Genomic DNA, 19,335 nt, shown 5'->3' with positions numbered 1-19,335 from the left:
CCTCTATCACTTTAAGACTACAAGTTACAGTATGATATCACTACTGTATTACTTCGGATTTTATATCATTCATGCAATTTTCCTATAATTTCCAGGCAGGAAACACAACACACTGCTCTAAAAAAGGTTTTGTTGGTATTTATAGATTACACTACTGGGGGAAAAGAAAAACCAAACCAAACTAAACAAAAAACCCCAACCAATTTTCATCTACTGACAGCACCTGGAAAGCTGTTTCTCCTTCATAAAAAGCCTGGAAGTTATCACACAAGGTCGTTCAGATTAAAGTTTCACCTAACATTGCAATGATTTAGAAGCATGCAAACATCACATCTCAGTGAAGGCTAGAGGCTGGAAATTAAGAAGATTAAGCACACCAACACAACAACTTCCTCTTGTCTGACCTCAGGCACAGATATTAACTGACTAGTTTTATATACTGAGATTTAAAATTATATCTAAAGCTCCCTAAAGCATAGGTTTTACTCTAATCTAGACAAATACTAAATATTAATCTCAAAATAAAAAGAAAATAGAGGCAGGAATTGCCATAAGAACAAACATTTACAAAAATATTCTAGTTTTCACTTTGTCTTCACCTCTGCAAAAACACAAGTATTCACTATTTTCTCAATCAAAGACTTATCATTTGAAGTATAGTACAAAAGGGGGGCAATCCATTGTTTCACTGGTGACTCAGAACTGTACACTAAGTCTTATTTTCCAAGGTAATGCTAGCATTCAGGAGCCACAATTTTATTTTTTACATTTTAAATCAAAACATAGGCTTTAAGTTTTTTTCTGAAAAAATTAAATTATCCCTAAAAGTATTTTGGTTTAAATTTACAGAGATCTCTGCAACAGTAACAGCTTTTCTGCATGTAACTACTTTACTTATTAATCTAAAGCCATGAGATGATGTTCCATGACAATAAATTTTTGAGGGTTTTTCTTTTATAATATGAAAATGCAGTATATAATATCCACACATGCAGGCAATCGTCTAAGTGGTTTCTAAAACTTAAAAACTCTTATTAATAAAATTTAAAAATCTATAATCAATTAAATGTAGATTGTATAATAACGCGCTTTCAGAGACAAGAGAAAGCATGTAAAACCTGGTTTGTAAAAAAAAAAAAATACCCCGTTTCACTATATTACTGAATTTATTTTGTTTCTGGGCTCACAAGACCCCTGGCTTTAAACTCCTTTTCATAATTATATTAAACTTATCATATGCACAGTCTAAGAGCAGCAAGAATTCAGTTCATTACTTACTGTAAATAAAAACGCTGTAATTAAGCTTTTGCCATTGCAGACAAAACAAAGGAAAGAAAAGAAACAGATTCATGAGGATCAATGCCTTAAAGACACCAGCTTGTGATAAGCAAAACTAGAAAACAGCAACGAAAAAAATCTAAGAAATCAATGTCGATGCAAGTGTCACCCAGCAGCACTGTGCGACAGAGTTCCTGAGGGTTTGCCGGACCGTGGGCGGAGGAACTCCGCGTTCCAACAGCACGAGAGTGACATCTGCCGGACAACAGGGACACCCTCAGCCCCTGAAGGAGACACCGACCCGCACCACTGCCCCAGCCTCCCTTAATGCCTCGCAAGAAAGCCAATTCCACAATTCTGCCTGTAAAAGTCACAGACAGGCGAGAAGTCAGGAAGAACGTGCCTCCTTCAGCCAGTTATTTCCCTTCAACATTGAATTATATGTGCCCAAAAATTAAAACAATTTCATCTACACATGAACTTCTAAGTACTATCTACTATGCTGTAGTCTTTCACAATTTGCAAATTCAACATTACTTTGACCTTTCTCTGTATTTGTGGTATGGAGATATATACATCCAAATACTTTAAAAATTATTTTGAAGCTTTTTTTAAAAAAAGCCTGATATTTCACATTTGGATTTATGGCTTATGAGAAGTAATCACACAAGTGAAAACATATATTTGAAAAGTACTGTTAAAGTATTGCACCGTGTTGCTAACATAGTACTCAAATAAGAGAACAAAGTCCACAAGAGATGGGATACAATTGTCTGTAAAATCAAAAACACGTTCAGCTCTTGAAAACAAGACAAACCATTTCTGAAGAAAATAAAAACACATACAAAATCATCCTGTGAGACCAGCTTTTGAGGAGGCTGACAACAAATTTCAAAAGAAGCCAAATTGTGCCTGAAAAGAGTCTATGACAACTCTAGGCTCTTTGCCACAGCTATATGAAAAGCTGCCTGAAAAAGAAGGAGGGAGGAAGTTCACAGGCTCGTCTTCTAAATCACTGTCACTGTAAAATGCAGTTTTAAGCCTGATCTATACATCAGAACATGCTTTGATGTACTACTGGCATTGTGAGTCAGAGAGGAGCAGAGGGTGGAGCTTCCTCAGTTGCTGCTGAGTGGCTGATTATAAGAGGTGTCTGGGGAGCGCGGCGAACAGGAGCGGGCACACAGCGGTGTGGTGAGTCTCTGGGGAGTATACAAGGCGGTTTGCACGGCAGCTCGCGCAGGCAGGGTTGCCAGCTTTCTTGCTAGTAAGGAGTGCTCTGTGTTGTTTGAGGTCTTTTTGCTGCCTGGTTGTTTTTGAGGTGTTTGTCAGTAATGGTTTCTACACGGTCAAAAGCTGTGGCTGGTATAAGTGACCAAGTCGGGCCTTCAAAAAAGGATGTGTCTGTACAGACCCATCCGTGTCCAAAGTGTTTGAGCTTATCGGTGGCAACAGGGAGTGTTGTGGAGGAGTCCTGCCTGCTGCTGTGAACAAGTGAATGACCTCCTTTCACTGGTGGCTGAGCTTAGGGAGGAAGTCGAAAGGTTAAGAAGTATCAGGGAAAGTGAAATAGACTGGCGGAGTTCAGCCCTATCATCTTTAAGGGAGGCTTCTGACCAAGAGACTGAGGACTTATATGCCTCCCACTCTCAGGCAACAGAAGGGCACCTGGTAGATGAAGAGGAGTGGAAACGGGTCCCCATTCGGGGAGGTAATAGCAAAAAGTCCTTCCCCTCCCCATCATCATCCAGCCAAGTACCACTTCAGAATAGGTATGAGATCCTGGATAGAGAGACCCAACTAGATGATTTAGGAGAGAATTGCCTGCCCAGTGAACCCTCCAATTATGATTCATCTGCAAGACGGATCACTACCTCTAGCATCAAGAAGAAAAGAAGGGTAATCGTAGTAGGTGATTCCCTCCTGAAGGGAACTGAGGGCCCCATATGTCGACCAGACCCATCCCACAGGGAAGTCTGTTGCCTCCCTGGGGCCCGGGTACAAAATATCACTGAGAGACTTCCTGGGCTGATTCAGCCCTCTGATTATTACCCATTGCTGATACTCCAGGCTGGCAGTGATGAGATTGAGGAGTGTCAAGGCAATTAGAAAGGACTTCAGGGTACTGGGTCAGGTAGTTGATAGGGCAGGAGCACAGGTAGTGTTCTGCTCAGTCCCTTTGGTGGCGGAGGAAAATGATGAAAGAAACAGAAGAATCCGCATCATCAACAAGTAGCTTAAGGGTTGGTGTCATCGGCAAAATTTTGGATTCTTTGATCATGGGGAAACTTTTACAGCATCTTCTCTGCTGGAACCAGATGGGGTACACCTCTCTGTTAAGGGCAAAAGGTTTTTAGCTCATGAACTGGCAGACCTCATTGAGAGAGCTTTAAACTAGGTTTGAAGGGGGAAGGGGAACCAGCTGAGCTATCTGGAAACAGGCCCAAGAATTGCAAGGCTGAGTTAGGGGTGAAGTCAGTAGCCCAGATGAGGTGCATGTATACCAATGCACACAGCTTGGGCAACAAACAAGAAGAGCTGGAGGCCATGGTGCAACTGCAGAGCTGTGATTTAGTTGCCATCACGGAAACATGGTGGGACGACTCACATAACTGGAGTACTGCACTGGATGGATACAAGCTCTTCAGGAGAAACAGGAAAGGTAGAAGAGGAGGAGGGGTGGCCCTTTATATTAAGCAAACTTTTGATGCCATCGAAATTGAAACTAAGGAAGATGGAGTTGAATGTCTATGGGTAAGAATAAAGGGGAAGGCCAACAAGGCTGACACCATACTGGGAGTCTGTTATCGTCCACCCAACCAGGAAGAAGAGGTACATCACTTATTCTATAAGCAGCTAGGTTATGTGTCAAGATCATCAGCCCTTGTTCTTGTGGGTGACTTCAACCTACCAGACATCTGCTGGGAACTTAATACAGCAATAAAGAGGCAGTCCAGGAAATTCTTAGAATGTATGGAGGACAACTTTTTGTTGCAGCTGGTGGGTGAACCCACCAGGGGAGGGACTATGTTAGACCTGCTGTTTGCAAACAGAGATGGGCTGGTGGGAGATGTGGTGGTTGGAGGTCGCTTGGAGCAGAGTGATCACGAAATAATAGAGTTCTCAATATTTGGTGAAGTCAGGAAGAGCACCAGTAAAACTCTTGCATTGGACTTCCAGAGGGCAGATTTTGGCCTGTTTAGGAGACTTATTCAGAGCGTCCCTTGGGAAGCAGTCCTAAAAAACAAAGTTCAGGAAGGGTGGGCATACCTCAAAAGAGAGATCTTGAGGGCACAGGAACAGATCATCCCTGTGTGCCAAAAGATCAGTCAACAGGGTAAACGTCCAGCCTGGCTGGGCAAGGAGATTTTGGAGGAACTTAAGAATAAAAAGAGGATGTATCAGTGTTGGAAGAAGGGTCAGGTCTCTAAGGAAGTATTCTCTAAGGGTCAGGTCTCTAAGGAAGAAGGCTGCTAGAGCATGCAGAAAAAAAATTAGGGAGGCCAAAGCTCAGTTGGAACTTAGAATGGCAACTTCTGTAAAGGATAATAAAAAATGTTTTTACAAATACATTAATGGTAGAAGGAAAGGTAAGACCAGCCTTTGTTCTTTATTGGACAAAGGAGGGAACTTAGTATCTGAAGATGAGGAAAAGGCAGAAGTGCTTAATGCCTATTTTGCCTCAGTTTTTAGTGGGAAGATGACTTGCCCTCAAGACACCTGCCCGCCTGGGCTGGTTGATGGTGACAGGGAGCAGAATGGTCCCCCCATTATCCAAGAGGAGGCAGTCATAGAACTACTGAAATGTTAGGATATTCATAAATCTATGGGACCAGATGGGATCCACCCCAGGGTAATGAGAGAGCTGGCAAACGAGCTTGCAAAGCCACTGTCCATCATTTACCAACAGTCATGGCTCACTGGTGAGGTTCCAGATGACTGGAAGCTGGCCAATGTGACACCCATTCATAAAAAAGGTGCAAAGGAAGATCCTGGTAATTATAGACCAGTCAGCCTGACCTCAGTACCTGGCAAAATAATGCAACAGTTTATATTAAGCGCCATCACGCAAAATTTACAAGATGGCCAGGGTATCAGACCCAGCCAGCATGGATTTAGGAGGGGTAGGTCATGTTTGACCAACCTGGTCACCTTTTAGGACCAGGTAACCCGGCTAGTGGATGCAGGGAAGGCTGTAGATGTTGTTTACCTGGATTTCAGCAAGGCCTTGACACTGTCTCCCACAGCATACTCCTAGACAAGCTGGCAGCCCGTGGCTTGGACAGGAGCACTCTGTGCTGGGTTCAGAACTGGCTGCATGACCGGGCCCAGAGAGTGGTGGTGAATGGTGCTGCATCCAGCTGGCGACCAGTCACCAGTGGTGTCCCTCAGGGATCTGTGCTGGGGCCAGTTCTGTTTAATATTTTTATTGATGACATGGATGAGGGTTTAGAGTCCTTTATTAGCAAATTTGCAGATGACACTAAGCTGGGAATGTGTGTAGATCTGCTAGAGGGACAGAGGGCTTTGCAGAGGGACTTGGAACGGTTGGATGGATGGGCAGAATCAAACGGGATGAAGTTCAGTAAGTCCAAGTGCCGAGTCCTGCACTTTGGCCACAATAACCCCCTGCAACGATACAAGCTAGGAACGGTGTGGCTGGACGGTGCCCAGGCAGAAAGGGACCTGGGGGTGCTGGTGACAGCGGCTGAACACGAGCCAGCAGTGTGCCCAGGTGGCCTTACAGGCCAGTGGCATCCTGGCCAGTGTCAGGAACGGTGTGGCCAGCAGGAGCAGGGAGGTCACCCTTCCCCGTACTCGGCACTGGTGAGGCCTCACCTGGAGTATTGTGTCCAGTTCTGGGCCCCTCACTTTAGGAGGGACGTTGAGATGCTTGAGCGTGTCCAGAGGAGGGCAACGAGGCTGGTGAGGGGCTTGGAACACAAGCCATATGAGGAACGACTGAGGGAGCTGGGGTTGCTCAGCCTGGAGAAAAGGAGACTCAGGGGTGACCTTATCTCTCTCTTCAGCTTCCTGAAGGGTGGCTGTGGTGAGCTGGGGGTCAGTCTCTTTCTCTGGGCAACAACAGACAGAACAAGAGGACACAGTCTCAAGCTGCGCCAAGGGAGATACAGGCTAGAATTAAGGAGGAGGTATTTTACAGAAAGAGTGGTCAAATACTGGAATCATCTACCCAGGGAGGTGGTAGAGTCACCATCCCTCGAAGAGTTTAAAAAAAGACTGGATGTGGCACTTGGTGCCATGATCTAGTTGAGATGTTAGAACATGGGTTGGACTCGATGATCTTAAAGGTCTCTTCCAACCAGGAATTTCTGTAATTCTGTGATTCTGTGATACTATGGATGGAGAGCAGACAGCTGCTGAAGTGAGATACAAGACAAAAGACAAGAATTTTGCAAAGACAACAAAAATGCAGCATCTACAATGAAGTCTTCAAAAAATAATGGTATTTAAAGTATGATTGATTCACAAAATAATCAACTAAAAATTTAGTTTAAATCAGGATTTTTCAAAATTACCTCAACATATTCTACGAGAAATGTGATCTGGTTGAGTGCTGACAAAATGTCACATCTAACATATTTAGAAAGAAAAACAGTTGGACACAGAGTAAAAATTTAGTATGCATTACTCCATTGAATCCTTAACAGCAGCCAACAAATTTTAAAATTTATTTTATCATTTAATTGCACTAAATTTGTGGCAGAAAAGTTAGAAATGAGGAAAAATAGGGTTGCATGGGAAATTTAATATAGATTTAAACTCATGGAATCCTTAACAGTCAAGAAAAAATTATTTTTTAAATTACATTTAATTTAAAACTACAGGGAAGCTACATTAAAATATTTCTATTTAATTTTTACCTCAAACAATAAAATTCTAGTTTTGAGTTCTGCACGAAATAAACTACACTTTTTTACCAGAAATACTACTAGTGGCTAAAAATACTAACAAATTGAAACAACATTTAACTTCTTCCAACAGTTCTTGCGAAGTACCAGTGTTGTAAGCTGAATCCTGTTAACCAGAAATGTCAAAGATATATGCCATCTTTCATTAAAAAGATGCTATTTTCCTGTTACATACAAAAGAATCCAAATGCTTGCATATGTTTTGCAATTATATACTAATTCACACATACAAATACTCTAGTGCTCTATGCCATAATGAAGGAGCACTACACCACTTAAAAAGTGCTGTGGATACAGAATTTTAAAAGTTTTCACTCCTTTGGTAGATCTTTGGAAAGGCTTACAATGCAAGGCAAAACACATTGAACTATCTCAAACAATGAACAATGAAACTCATATTTTGCATCATAACACGAACTTAGATTTGTGATCCCGAAAAACTGTACCTAGAATTCCATCTAATACCCTACATCTGACAGTGACAGTCCCACCTATTACAAGCATTTCAGACTGAACACTTGCAAGCCTTTGAGTTCTGGAATTGAAACTCTTTGTGAAAACACACCTGTTTTTAAAGGAAAAATAAGCACTTCACACAAAAGACTGAGAAGTATATAATTCTACAGGTTACATATTAAAACGGCACTTTTTGTAAATTTTAAGTAAATTACATGTTACTCATGAAAAGTGCCTATATTTCTCATCTTCTTTGGAGAACTCTTTGTCATGCATTATCAGAACAATGAAAAAAGAAGACCAGAACTTTTTAGTATGATAACTGCTGCCTCCTTCCTGTGTACATATTCAATACATATCACCATGAACAAAATGAAAGTTCCTTCTCACTGTCCAAGAGGTTACCTTTCACTTCTGTCACTTTCAGTAAACCCAGGTGTTAACGTTGCAACACATAGAGCATCACTTCAAAACCTATTACCTATGAAAGAGCCTTCTAACTCAGCTCTCAAAAGTAAATCATGAACAGTCATAAGAAGCAATATAAAGACAAAATGTTTTATCAGCAAGTCCTGAAGGTTGAAGCATATTGTCAGTTCCACCACAAATTCTAAAGTAACTTCTACCAGTTAAGGATCTCCTCTTTTTCCAGCCTGGCAACCATAACAAAGCCAACTTTAAGATGGTGAAGTGGAAGATCTCAAAACTTACTGTGGTGTGGTCCGTCTCCAGTAGCGATCAATTCCATTTTTAAAGTACAGTACAGCTAACCATCTAACATTCACATCCAGGCTATGATTTGTAAAGATATTCTGTTAAAAAAAAAAAAAAAGAAAAAGTTAAAAATTTCTCGAGATACCACAAGCAAGACAGAAATTGTATCAACGCATGCCCTGGTATATGTAGAAATACACACACCACTGTGATATGGGTGTACATAAACAAAAAGCCTTAATCATCGTTTGACAGGGAAGTGAAAACACTGTTCTAAACATAAATTTTTAGAGATTAAAAAAATTTTTATCACTAGCCCAAATTTTGATTTATTTAAAAAAACAACATATAAGGCAAATGTATTGCTAATCTTGTCTGGCATAGAAGGAAATATAAGGGTAGTAATTAATATAATCAGACAATTTTTACATTCTTTAATGACATAGCTCTCAGAAGTTTGTGCCACTGCAGAACACAGGCTAATTCCTTATTCTAGTCAGAATCCAGTCTTCAGATTATTTATTCATATGACAAGAACCATCCTATCTAGCAATACTGTTTGTAAAATAGTGACCTGGTAGGTCTGCAATTCTCAAATTTGACTATGCTTAGGAAATCAGGAAATTAGTTTCTACCAATAAAACGCTATATATCTGTAGATACATACATATATATCTCTCTATACATATATATACACTTTTATATATCTGTATGTACATACAGACAAACACAGAGGAGTTATTTTGTATGGTAATGGTGTAAAATTAATCAACCAAAAGAAACTAAAATAAAGGTAGGCTATTGAATTTCAGCACAGGCACTACTCTGAACAGCAGCTCTCCTTCTGTTTTCTACTGGATCAGATGGATCCCTCTCAAGGGGTGAGACATCATTACTCCAACGTGTAGAGAGCAAGCATGTGTGAAGTATGTTCTTACTATGCAGTACACTGCACAAAGAGTGCCCCACTTGTATTTCTTGCTTTTAGAAGTCCAGTAAGAAGGGACCTGAAAAATGCAGGGATTCTGGTCAAAAGTATCAGCTACTTTTGGGCAGCATGCCTGCAAACACAGGCATAAACAAACCTTTCAAGTAACTCAGCAGTTATAAGTAGAAACCTGGGACCTCATTTTCACTATGAATTCAAAACCTAATTTTCTCTCAAAATCTTCCTTTATTAATAGTAACATGTTTCTAGAGGTAATGGCCAACCCAAAAAAAAACTAACACACTCCAATCACTAGAAAGTAGACAGATTTACATGCCAACAATGATATAAACTTCAAAACTAGCAATTGTAGAAAAATATCAGAAAGGTGGTAACCCACCAAAAATACCACACAACACAAAAATGATCTATATGTAGTATGTTCTCCTTCCCCAAAGCTCATTTAGGAAGACAGACTGAATCTCTAAAAGACTTGACCTTTCCCAAATGCAATTTAAGCATATTACAATACTAACAGCTAACTTCAAACACCACTTCCATATTAGAAAAATAACATTTCAAAATAAATGAAACATGGAAAACCCAAACTACTCATACTGAATATTCCTCTCCTTGCTAAAATATTTAGCAGAAACAAAGCTTCCACAGATAAAGACCCTAAAACTAGACCAAACCTAGATAAAAAATGAAAAAAAATAGACCAAACAATCTACACAAAAACAAGTAGAACTTCTCATTACACTCTTTATCTTCGTATGAACTTCCTAAAACATGAAGTATTTAATGTAACACAGTAATGCTGTCATAGAAAGAACGGGAATGAAGCCAATATACAAACTGATATAATTTGCACGGAGGTTCTTTTCAAAACCATCCAATTCTGAATCAAAAGAGAGATTTATAATACCTTCAAAAGACAAACACAGAAAAGTAATGATAGCAACTCCACTAGGTACTAAAAATGGTAGGATGAAGGATGCATGTCTCATGATCTTCTTTATGATTTTCTCTCCTCTGTCCCAGAAGCAAGCGTATCTCACAGTAAGCAATTATATTACTTGCCACAACCCACAGATATCAGCTGTCTTACCCACTCTCCACTTGTTTCCCTGAACCCTTTTCTGCTCCACCAAGAAGATGTCAACTACTTTCTCTCCCAGACAGCACACCTGTCATGATCAAGTTAAACAAAGAAGCAGACACTTCACTTGTTTCGTTTGGAAGACTATCTTGATATTTCACTCTTAAAGAAAGGCTGATGTGGCCTCAACAAATCCACCTAACCACTTAAAAAAATTTATCAGCATTTGAATATTATGTGCCAGCATATACATCTTTAATAAGCATCTAAACACCTGAATTTTTAGTCCTTATATTTAAAATTAACTCATATTTGCTCCAGTTACCTGTGAGTGCCCAATTTGTCTACACCCCAAGGTGCAAGGTCTCAAACCAAACATGCAGAGGAAAAAAAAAATCACTAGTGGCAATTTCCGCTGGTTTCTATCAAAATCATTTACCACCACAACTACACTATTGCAAAGGCAGTACATAAAAGGAAACTTGGCAGCTCAATGTATCTTCTTCTACTCCTTTCCCTAAATCCTCGGGCTCACCTTCAACTCTCCAAACAAATTAGATGGTTTATAGAGAACAGAACACATCACCCAACAAATCTGAGGCATTCAATCTATGCACTGAGGACAGATATTTGTAGAGAAAACATTTCACCTCTGTTTTTAATATTACTATAAACATATGCAGAGATATTGGAGAATAACAACAGTGTTAACTTTCAGGTGTCTTTGCTGAAACAGGTTCATTTCCTTTTTGACTGTGTTGTCATCATTTTGACCATATTAATGCATCAATTTCATGAATGGTCATAGCACTTCTAGAAGCATTCACCTTCCCCATTCCAGGACCTTACTACCACAGCCAGGTCAGTTAGTCTCCCTGGAAGTCTCCCTCCACTAACAAAAAGGAAAGTAACCCCAGAGAGGTATCACACAATTCAATGGAAAGCAGGAGGAAATGCCTATCAAAATGATCATAAAGCATCATCTCCCCAAAAAAGAAAAGGTCCTCATTGCCTTGATATATAAAAAGTCCCCTGCCTCTTGAGGCAGTAAAGGCAATTCCTTTGAGAAGGGCCCTCTTGGCCTTTTACCATTCACAATTCACAACAGGTAAATAAAAGATTTAGCACTACTGCCCACTCATACTGCTAGAGGCTGGATTTCCACCTTCTGAATACCCAGGGAAAGAGCTTACTTTGAGATACAGTAATGACAATGCCTAGCATTGACACATCCTACCTACCCTATCCTTCAGCATAAGGATTCTACTGCCTGGACCATGACAACTCAGGGCTTCCCTCAGGCAGAGGTCATGGCTCAACCGTGTTCTAGAGACCAGTACTCAAAATTATTCAGAGTTTACTTAATAGCACTTTTCCACTGTATCTTACCAACAAGACTGAATAAAAACCTGGCTGTGTCTCCCACTGCTTCAGTTGCTCCTCAGCTGGCTTCAACACTGCAGTATCTTGGCTAGTAGCTTGCGTCAAGACTTGCAAAACAACAGTGCTAGCACTGTTGAGATCCATGAGAATCTGAAAACATTTAAAAAGGAGAAAAAAACACCTAATCAGTAAAAGATAGCAAATACAGACAGGTATTTTCCATTCTTATTATCCAAACACCCCACACTCATTTTTCATTAGACTACACAGTGTAAAGATAGCACGACACCCACTCACAGGCAGTTGAGGTACAGGGATAGAACTATTTGCTTTCAGAAATCTCTCAGCAGAAGGAGCAGGCATTAAATCAATCATTACAAGCATATTTGCTAGATCTGAGGAAGTGCAGGAAATATTTTGATTGCAAACAGTTACCTCTCTTGTGAAGCACAGCAGCTAAGAGCAAAACTGCAACTAGAGATAATTACTCAACTGTAAGCAGAGCAAACCATGGGGTTGTCTGAAAGAGGCAAAAATGCAGATTATTAACATTTTTGCATATTACTTTTTCTTCAAGACAGAAAATTACACATTCATATAGTCGCATTCTATAACTCAAATTCATCCAAACAATTCATATTCATTAAAAAAAAAGCATTAAGTCTCACAATTAGTCTTACATGATACAGAATTTTCCTCAATGTATTTGGTTTCCTTCTTATTTATCATACAAATGTTGGAGAAATAGCTAACCAGGAATTGGAAAAGTACAAGGCCATGGCTAATCTAGTCCCTGCAGCTGCAAAAACACTGTGTCCTTGAAGCATAGCTGTATTGTGATAGCAAGATGCTGTAATTGAGAAAGAGACATGAGAAAAGAGACATGTGACTTCTAAAGAATAAAGAAGAGCTGATATTGTAGTATAAACAATAGACTGCTTGACTTACAGAACATGCATGCGCTTATTACTTGTTGTAAATAAATGTCTGGTGGTCTAATTAATAAACGAAGCTTGCTGATTCTCACATTGAGCGTCCTGAGTTTCCCTGCGCTGTGACATACAAACGCTAACCAGCTGAACTACGAATGCATAATGCCAAATTTCCAGTTTATATACATGGTTTTGCACTTTTGTACTCTGTGAAAGCAAAACAAAACCCTGCTCTCCAGATGATAGAAATTACACTTATAATGACCACAGAAACAATGTTACAAGAAGAAAAAGACTCATATATGAAAGAAACTATGAAGTTTGTTTTCTGCTTATAAAAAAAAAGTCAGTTTAAAGCCTATGTTAACTTTTAACTAACAGACACAGTGAATAGTCATATACTTAGGTTTCCTAAATGAACAACAAAGAACAGTTTCTCTTCAAAGAGGAGAGAGAAGGAGGTTCAGGTGGGGCATCAGGAGGAATTTCTTCATGGAAAGGATTGCTAAGCATCAGAATGGGCTGCCAAGAGAAGCTGCGGAGTTGTCATCCCTGGAGGTGGTCAGGTAAAGCCTGGATGTGGCACTTAGTGCAGTAGTGTAGCTGACAAAGCAGTGATCCGTCAAAGGCTGGACTCAGTCTTGGAGGTCTTTTCCAATATCGTGATTGGAAATCACTTCTGTGATTTGTTTTTGTTTAATGGGAAAAAAAGGTTTATTTTTCCACCTTCAGGAAAAAGATCAAGATTAAAATTGCTACAGTAATAGTAAGAAAGTGGAAGACATGAAATTTATTTTGACAGAGGCTTAAAAATTTTGATTTTTTTTAGAAAAATCACCTTAACTAAACTAGACACAATACTGGAGACATTTTATACCAGTAATAGCATTGCATAATTGAAAAAAAAAAGTATTACACCCCTAAAAAAAAAGTTCTTCATCTCCAAATCTCCAACCTAAAAAAGTTGACTAAAATTTGAAGGTCCTAAGGTTAAAAAAAGTCTACATTTAAACCCATGAAACACAAAATCACATCTCTCCTCACAGCAATAATTACTCAGTTGACTCCATCTCTGCTTTATACTTTCCATGTGAAGAACCTTCCAATCTTTCTGCTTTAACCAGTTGTGCACAAGGTAGCAGAAGGGGGGGTTACTACAGGGGTGTCTTCTGTGACAAGCTGCAAGAAGCTTCCTGCATGTCTGACAGAAGCAGTGCCAGATGGCCCCAAGACACATCTGCCACTGGACCCACCAGCAACAGTGGTGGCACCTCTAGGATAACATGTCTAAGAAGAGGGAGGAAAAACCTAAAGGCTTTGGCTTCCACTGGAAATTTATATACTCCGCCTAAAACACTTCTCATTAGAAGACATACTTAAGTTAGTAAAATGCAAGCACAAAAAACAGGTGACTTTTTTCCAGTTTCTTATTTCAAAACAATTAGCTGACAGTTCTAAAGATAACAACAAAGGACAGCAACAAAAATCAAAGTGAAATATTTGCTTCTTTTTTAATAATGTTTCTCATTCTTGAAAAGGTTTGTACTTCCATGTAAAAACTGGAGCAGCTATGGTTTGAGCTACTGCTCAAAAAAAAAACTCAAGAAAAATCAAACAGCTTAGTGGGTCAGAACAAAAATTTATTTAATCCAATGCTCTTGCTCTGTCAAAACCACTGCAGATACTCAGGTCAGAACATTTTACATAATGCTGGCTTGCCACCCAGAAAACTCTGGTTCAAGAATTTTCTATTAAGAGGCAGGGAATTTAACAGCCCTCAAGATTTGGTCTCCAATGAATTTGCACAGTCACTTTTTGAGCCCATGTAAAGATCATTGGATGAGGCCATCACAAGCCAAATAGCAAAACTGAATCAGAAAATAATCTCCCTGGAGATGGGTCAACTACAAATAATGTTTATAAATACTGCAAAATATTTAGTGAAGTGGTATGATTTGGGTAGCAAAAAATTAACTGGAAAAAACATGTAATAAACATGTAGCAAACACAAATGGCAGACATGTAAAAAAGCTGTCTATTGCTACTGTTTTTTAAAAATTCCTCTGAACAGTTTGTTTTCTTCTAGTAAGTCACTATTTAACTTGTATTAATTTTGAATTTAAAAAAAAAAAGAGAATAAAAAGAAATTTTAAAATTTCAACAAAATATTTTGAATCAATCCTTACTGTACAAAACTCTAATTTGCAGTTTAAGCTAGCTACAAATTAGTTAAGCTAAAACAAAGAGCTACAGTGGCCAAAATAAATAGTATAACCCTCTGTTTCTCCCTGAAGAGGAGGGTTATATACTATCATACCACTTAAATACCCAAAGATGGAAGGAGCAGGAAAAATGCAGGTTTTCCTTTGGATCAAGTTTTCCAATAATTTTCACACCACACTGTTGACAGGTAAATGTGCTAGGTATAAAAAAGCAGACAGAACAGCAAGCAGCTTTTATTTCACGCTCTTGGCAAAATATGATGTAAACTTAGAACAAGCTTGCAAACTGTGACTGAGCCATAACTGCCCACCAAAAGGCAAAAGGCAGGGGTGGGATCCCAGGGGCACACACAACAAAAAAAAACCCAAACAAGCCAAAAGGTCAAGCCATCTAAGCACGCCGTTCCACAAACACTAGAGGACATTACAGGAGCGAGGACAACTACATGACTTCAAACAACGTCAAGCCATTCAGGTTCAAGTCCTAGCATGTAACTTCACCTCTGACAAAGTCCCTACCTTCCCTTCTCACTGACAGGACTTCTACAGGGAGCTTATTCCCTGCATGCTCCCTGTAAAGACAATTGACTCAGCGAGGGCACCAGCTCCTATCTTAGTGGGATCTGCTCAAAATACTGTTTTAATTACTGCCATGTACAGATGCACTTGTGAAAGTTATTCCTGTAGACAGACACAGCTGCATCTTGGGAGTTTAAACCCAGATCTCTCCAATCTTAGACTGTTGTGATACCCTCACACTGCCCTCTTTTTTTTTCTTTTTTATTGATGAGATAGAGACAATTCTCACTATTTAAATATCCGACTTCGCTTGTTGCATGGGAAAGGCAAAAGGGACATAGGTTACCCCAGAGACTGGTTAAATCACAGGGACAAGGACGTTCCCCACAGCTCATGGGACTTCTACAGCTTTACTCACTACTGAACTATATCTACAAGACTGTCCTAGAGATGAAACTCAGAAGGTGAGTATTAAATAGCTATTGTCTTTTGGGTACTTTCTGAGACATGAGGCACCTATATAAATTTTTGCCTTATAAGCAACATATTTTTAGAAGGAATGGTCTAAAGGTCTGCATCTGTGTCACAATAGCCAGAATTTCCAGGTTTGATTACTGAGTAAGGGTGTCATTTCCCCTTTTTATTTACTAACATCAGTCTGTGTCTTCACCATAAACACTGAGCAGTATCAGGAATGTTCACTGCCTTCTCCTGCTTTTCTGTGGTCCACACCCATTGCTATAAGAACAAAATTGCACACAAACATTTTGCAGGAAGGAAAAGAAATCCCTGTCACTACAAAGTATTCAATGTCTTAAATGTTCTAGTTTTATATTAGCCATGCCAGTGTAATGTTTTTCCTTAACAGCCAATGTTTCTGATACTAACAAATAAGTATGTAGTATTTTCCCTTCACACTAAAAAGCATCCTAATTTTAAAATCACATGTGCCAAAAGAAATTGGCAGCTACTAAACATCTGAAGGGGTACAAAACAAAGGATTTCATCACTAAACACCTCCCTACTTCACTTTTTCTGAGAGAATGCAGTGTAACAACTCACTCATATCCAGATAATTAATTCTGTGTATTTTTGATTTCTTTTGTTAAGAATTCAATTAATTCTTTCCAGCTGTAAGAAGGTACAAGAAAAAATTAAGATTTTATGAAATCAGAAGACGACAAAGCCATAAACACATTACACAAAATACAGTGTGCTCTCTCTGATCATAGTGCAAATACATTCTGGGCTACTTCAAGAGCACCAGTGGCTCTGATGATGTTGTGATCCTTCTTTACCCAGTGTCTGAGATGGCTCCTAGGACCCCATTTCCAGCTTGGTTCTCACAGTTCTCCCTCTCTTCAGTTCAAGAAGGAGCAAACTGGAGAGAGGTCAGAGCTACTAGGATGGTCTGTGGTCTAAAGCAAGTTATCTGTGAGGAGGTAAAGTTTAATGTTGTTTATGACAGTGGAACCTAAGGAAGACTTTGCAGACACCTAAAACTAATTCCCTGAAGAGTGCTTACAAAGACAACTTGCTGCTTCCTATCAGCAGATTATACTGTTGTCGGTTAACAAACAACTATAAAGCTACACCCTGCAGCTCAGAAGGTTCAAGTAGAAAATTGGGACTGTCGTTTACGGCACGTTTGTTTCAAGGGAAACAGGAAAAACAAAGTTTCCGTGTTGAAAAGCCACAAGAACTTCTGAAATAAGTAACATCAACACTGGCATTCAGTCATAGAGATAAGATACATTACCAAGGATACTGTGACCTTCAGGAAAAGTTGGTAGTTACACTGATTTTTCTCCAGCCTTCCACAAACTCCTCCATGAATCTCTTTTCTAACATTGCAGTTATCTGCATCAATCATGCCACATGCTCATACTCCTACTGAGGAATGCACCCAAAAGAACTAAAACTATCCTGGTTATTGAAGATACTACTTAAACTCACTAATAACTACAGCAATCACCAAAACCAACACAATTACTAATATTAAGCATTACTAAAATTTTTCAGAACCCACATATTAATTTTTCTTTATGTAATTGAACCAAGCTATGTAAAGTTTGCTCAATTTTTAAGCCACAATACAGAAGACAAAATGTCTGAGCAGCAAAGAGAGTTAGAGGTGGTTTTTTTCCCATACTGCTAGTAACAGAAACACAGAAGTAGAATTCCCAAAATTTCATTTTTACAAAAATTTAACATTGAAACTAAAACTTAGGTCTGAAAAAAGCATGCAGAAGACATGAAGGATACAAGAACTAAGAACAGCAAGGACCACAGTATTAAAGGACAGCAACAAGCAAGGCTGACACCAATGTTAAGGAAAGCCAATCAGATTATATTAAAAATTCTGAGGAGAAGAATGAACTTTGATATTAAACAGTAACCACCAAAGTGACCAAAAATTCCCAACAGAAAGAACAGGGGGCAAAGAAATGAGTGAGACAATTCCAAGGATTAACTCAAAAATTACTCTGTCACAGTGATTGATGACACAGGAAAAGACAAATGGATACAGAGACAATGTGAGAATATTTTTAACATTTAATAGTAACTTTCTAGGATGACCAATACTACAAGGCCAATCTCATTCCTTTAACTTCTTCCTAATTTACCTAACTTAATGGATTTTTAAAAAGACCTGACAGACCACTTAAAACAAACTAGTGCCACACAGCTGAGATGGATACGCATGTTTCATTCAGTCCTCGTGTTCTGAAACAGGTTTAAACACTTTCATTTTAACTACAGTTAAATCCCACTCTTGATGATACAGTTTCAAAATGTTATATGTAAAGCATGGGCGACAAACACCTTTATCATTTATACACATGATAATAAATGTCCCTGATGAGAACAGTACAGTGAAAGAATGAGAAGAAAAACAGAGAGCAGTAACAAATTTGGTGTTACCATGAAGTCTGAAGAAACCAAACTCCATAAGGAATACACTTTTGGCAAAAACTTGGATGTATCTTATGTACATATAAATTTGAACTCAGCAGCATTTTGCTGATGTGCTGTGTGAGCTGATTTAAAAGCCAGACCAAATGTGTTACAGATATGACTTCATGTAGGAGACATGGGAAACAAGGCACATGGAAGTGTAAGTGGGAAGCAGCACCAACATTGCATTTAGGGCCTTGTTCTTGTACGTTACACATAGTGCTGTCTTCCACGGTAACAAACTGGAGAAATAACTCACCAGTGCTGCACTGAGCCTGCCTCTGATTAAGGGAAGACTGTTCGGCAGAAAAATTGCCGTTCTTCAGCCTGCAGGAAGAAAGCAACCACCTGGAATAAAGGCAAGTACGCGCCTCTTCCCGCACAAAACAAGTTCTCTCGGGTTAACGCCTCATCTTCCTCCCAAGCCTTCCATTAATTCCAGCCTGACTCAAAACTGTTCCAAGGAGAAAGTGGGAAACTGTTGCCTGCCAGGAATTAGGCACCAGTTATTTACTTCCTGCTCCGACCAGGCCCTTTGTCGCGGCCAGCAATAATAGGTAAAGGAGGCCTGGCTGCCCTAACCCCGGGGGCGGTGCCCCGGAGCCGGTACCGTGGCGGGCACTCCACGCCGGAGCCGCGCCGGCTCGGGCAGCGCAAACGGGGGCACAGCCGGCAGAGCAGCAGCCGAAGTAAGTGCGTAGGAGCGGCGCCGCCCGCAGCGGCGCAGCCCCGGGCTCCGTGCCCCTCCTGCCCCGCTGGAGCCGCCGGCGCCGCCCGTCCCCTCCCGTCCCCTCCCGTCCCGTCCCCGCACGAACCGGGACCAGCGAGCGCCGCGCCGCCACCACCGCCTCCCCGACGCGCGGCTCTGGCGTCACGTCCCCGCGACGCCAAAGCGGCACCCGCGCCGCTC

At 40.0% G+C, this 19,335-nt stretch overlaps 1 protein-coding gene across 3 annotated transcripts in view; it reads right to left on the bottom strand.

Annotated features, from left to right (window-relative positions):
- IPO11 (importin 11) overlaps positions 1-19,329 on the bottom strand; it is a 114,555-nt gene extending 95,226 nt beyond the window's left edge. For all 3 annotated transcript variants that reach the window (XM_063180718.1, XM_063180717.1, XM_063180716.1), the window contains exons 1-5: positions 19,241-19,329; positions 18,685-18,752; positions 12,230-12,314; positions 11,801-11,944; positions 8,379-8,479 (exon numbers count right to left, since the gene is read on the bottom strand). In XM_063180718.1, the coding sequence (XP_063036788.1) occupies positions 8,379-8,479; positions 11,801-11,938 (239 nt within the window). In that variant the 5' untranslated portion in view covers positions 11,939-11,944; positions 12,230-12,314; positions 18,685-18,752; positions 19,241-19,329. The remainder of the gene's footprint in view (positions 1-8,378; positions 8,480-11,800; positions 11,945-12,229; positions 12,315-18,684; positions 18,753-19,240) is intronic.
- Positions 19,330-19,335: the final 6 nt, after the last annotated feature.

The sequence above is a fragment of the Melospiza melodia genome, chromosome Z (assembly GCF_035770615.1).
Source record: "Melospiza melodia melodia isolate bMelMel2 chromosome Z, bMelMel2.pri, whole genome shotgun sequence".
Taxonomy (NCBI): domain Eukaryota; kingdom Metazoa; phylum Chordata; class Aves; order Passeriformes; family Passerellidae; genus Melospiza; species Melospiza melodia.
This window is presented reverse-complemented; position numbering and strand designations above follow the sequence as displayed.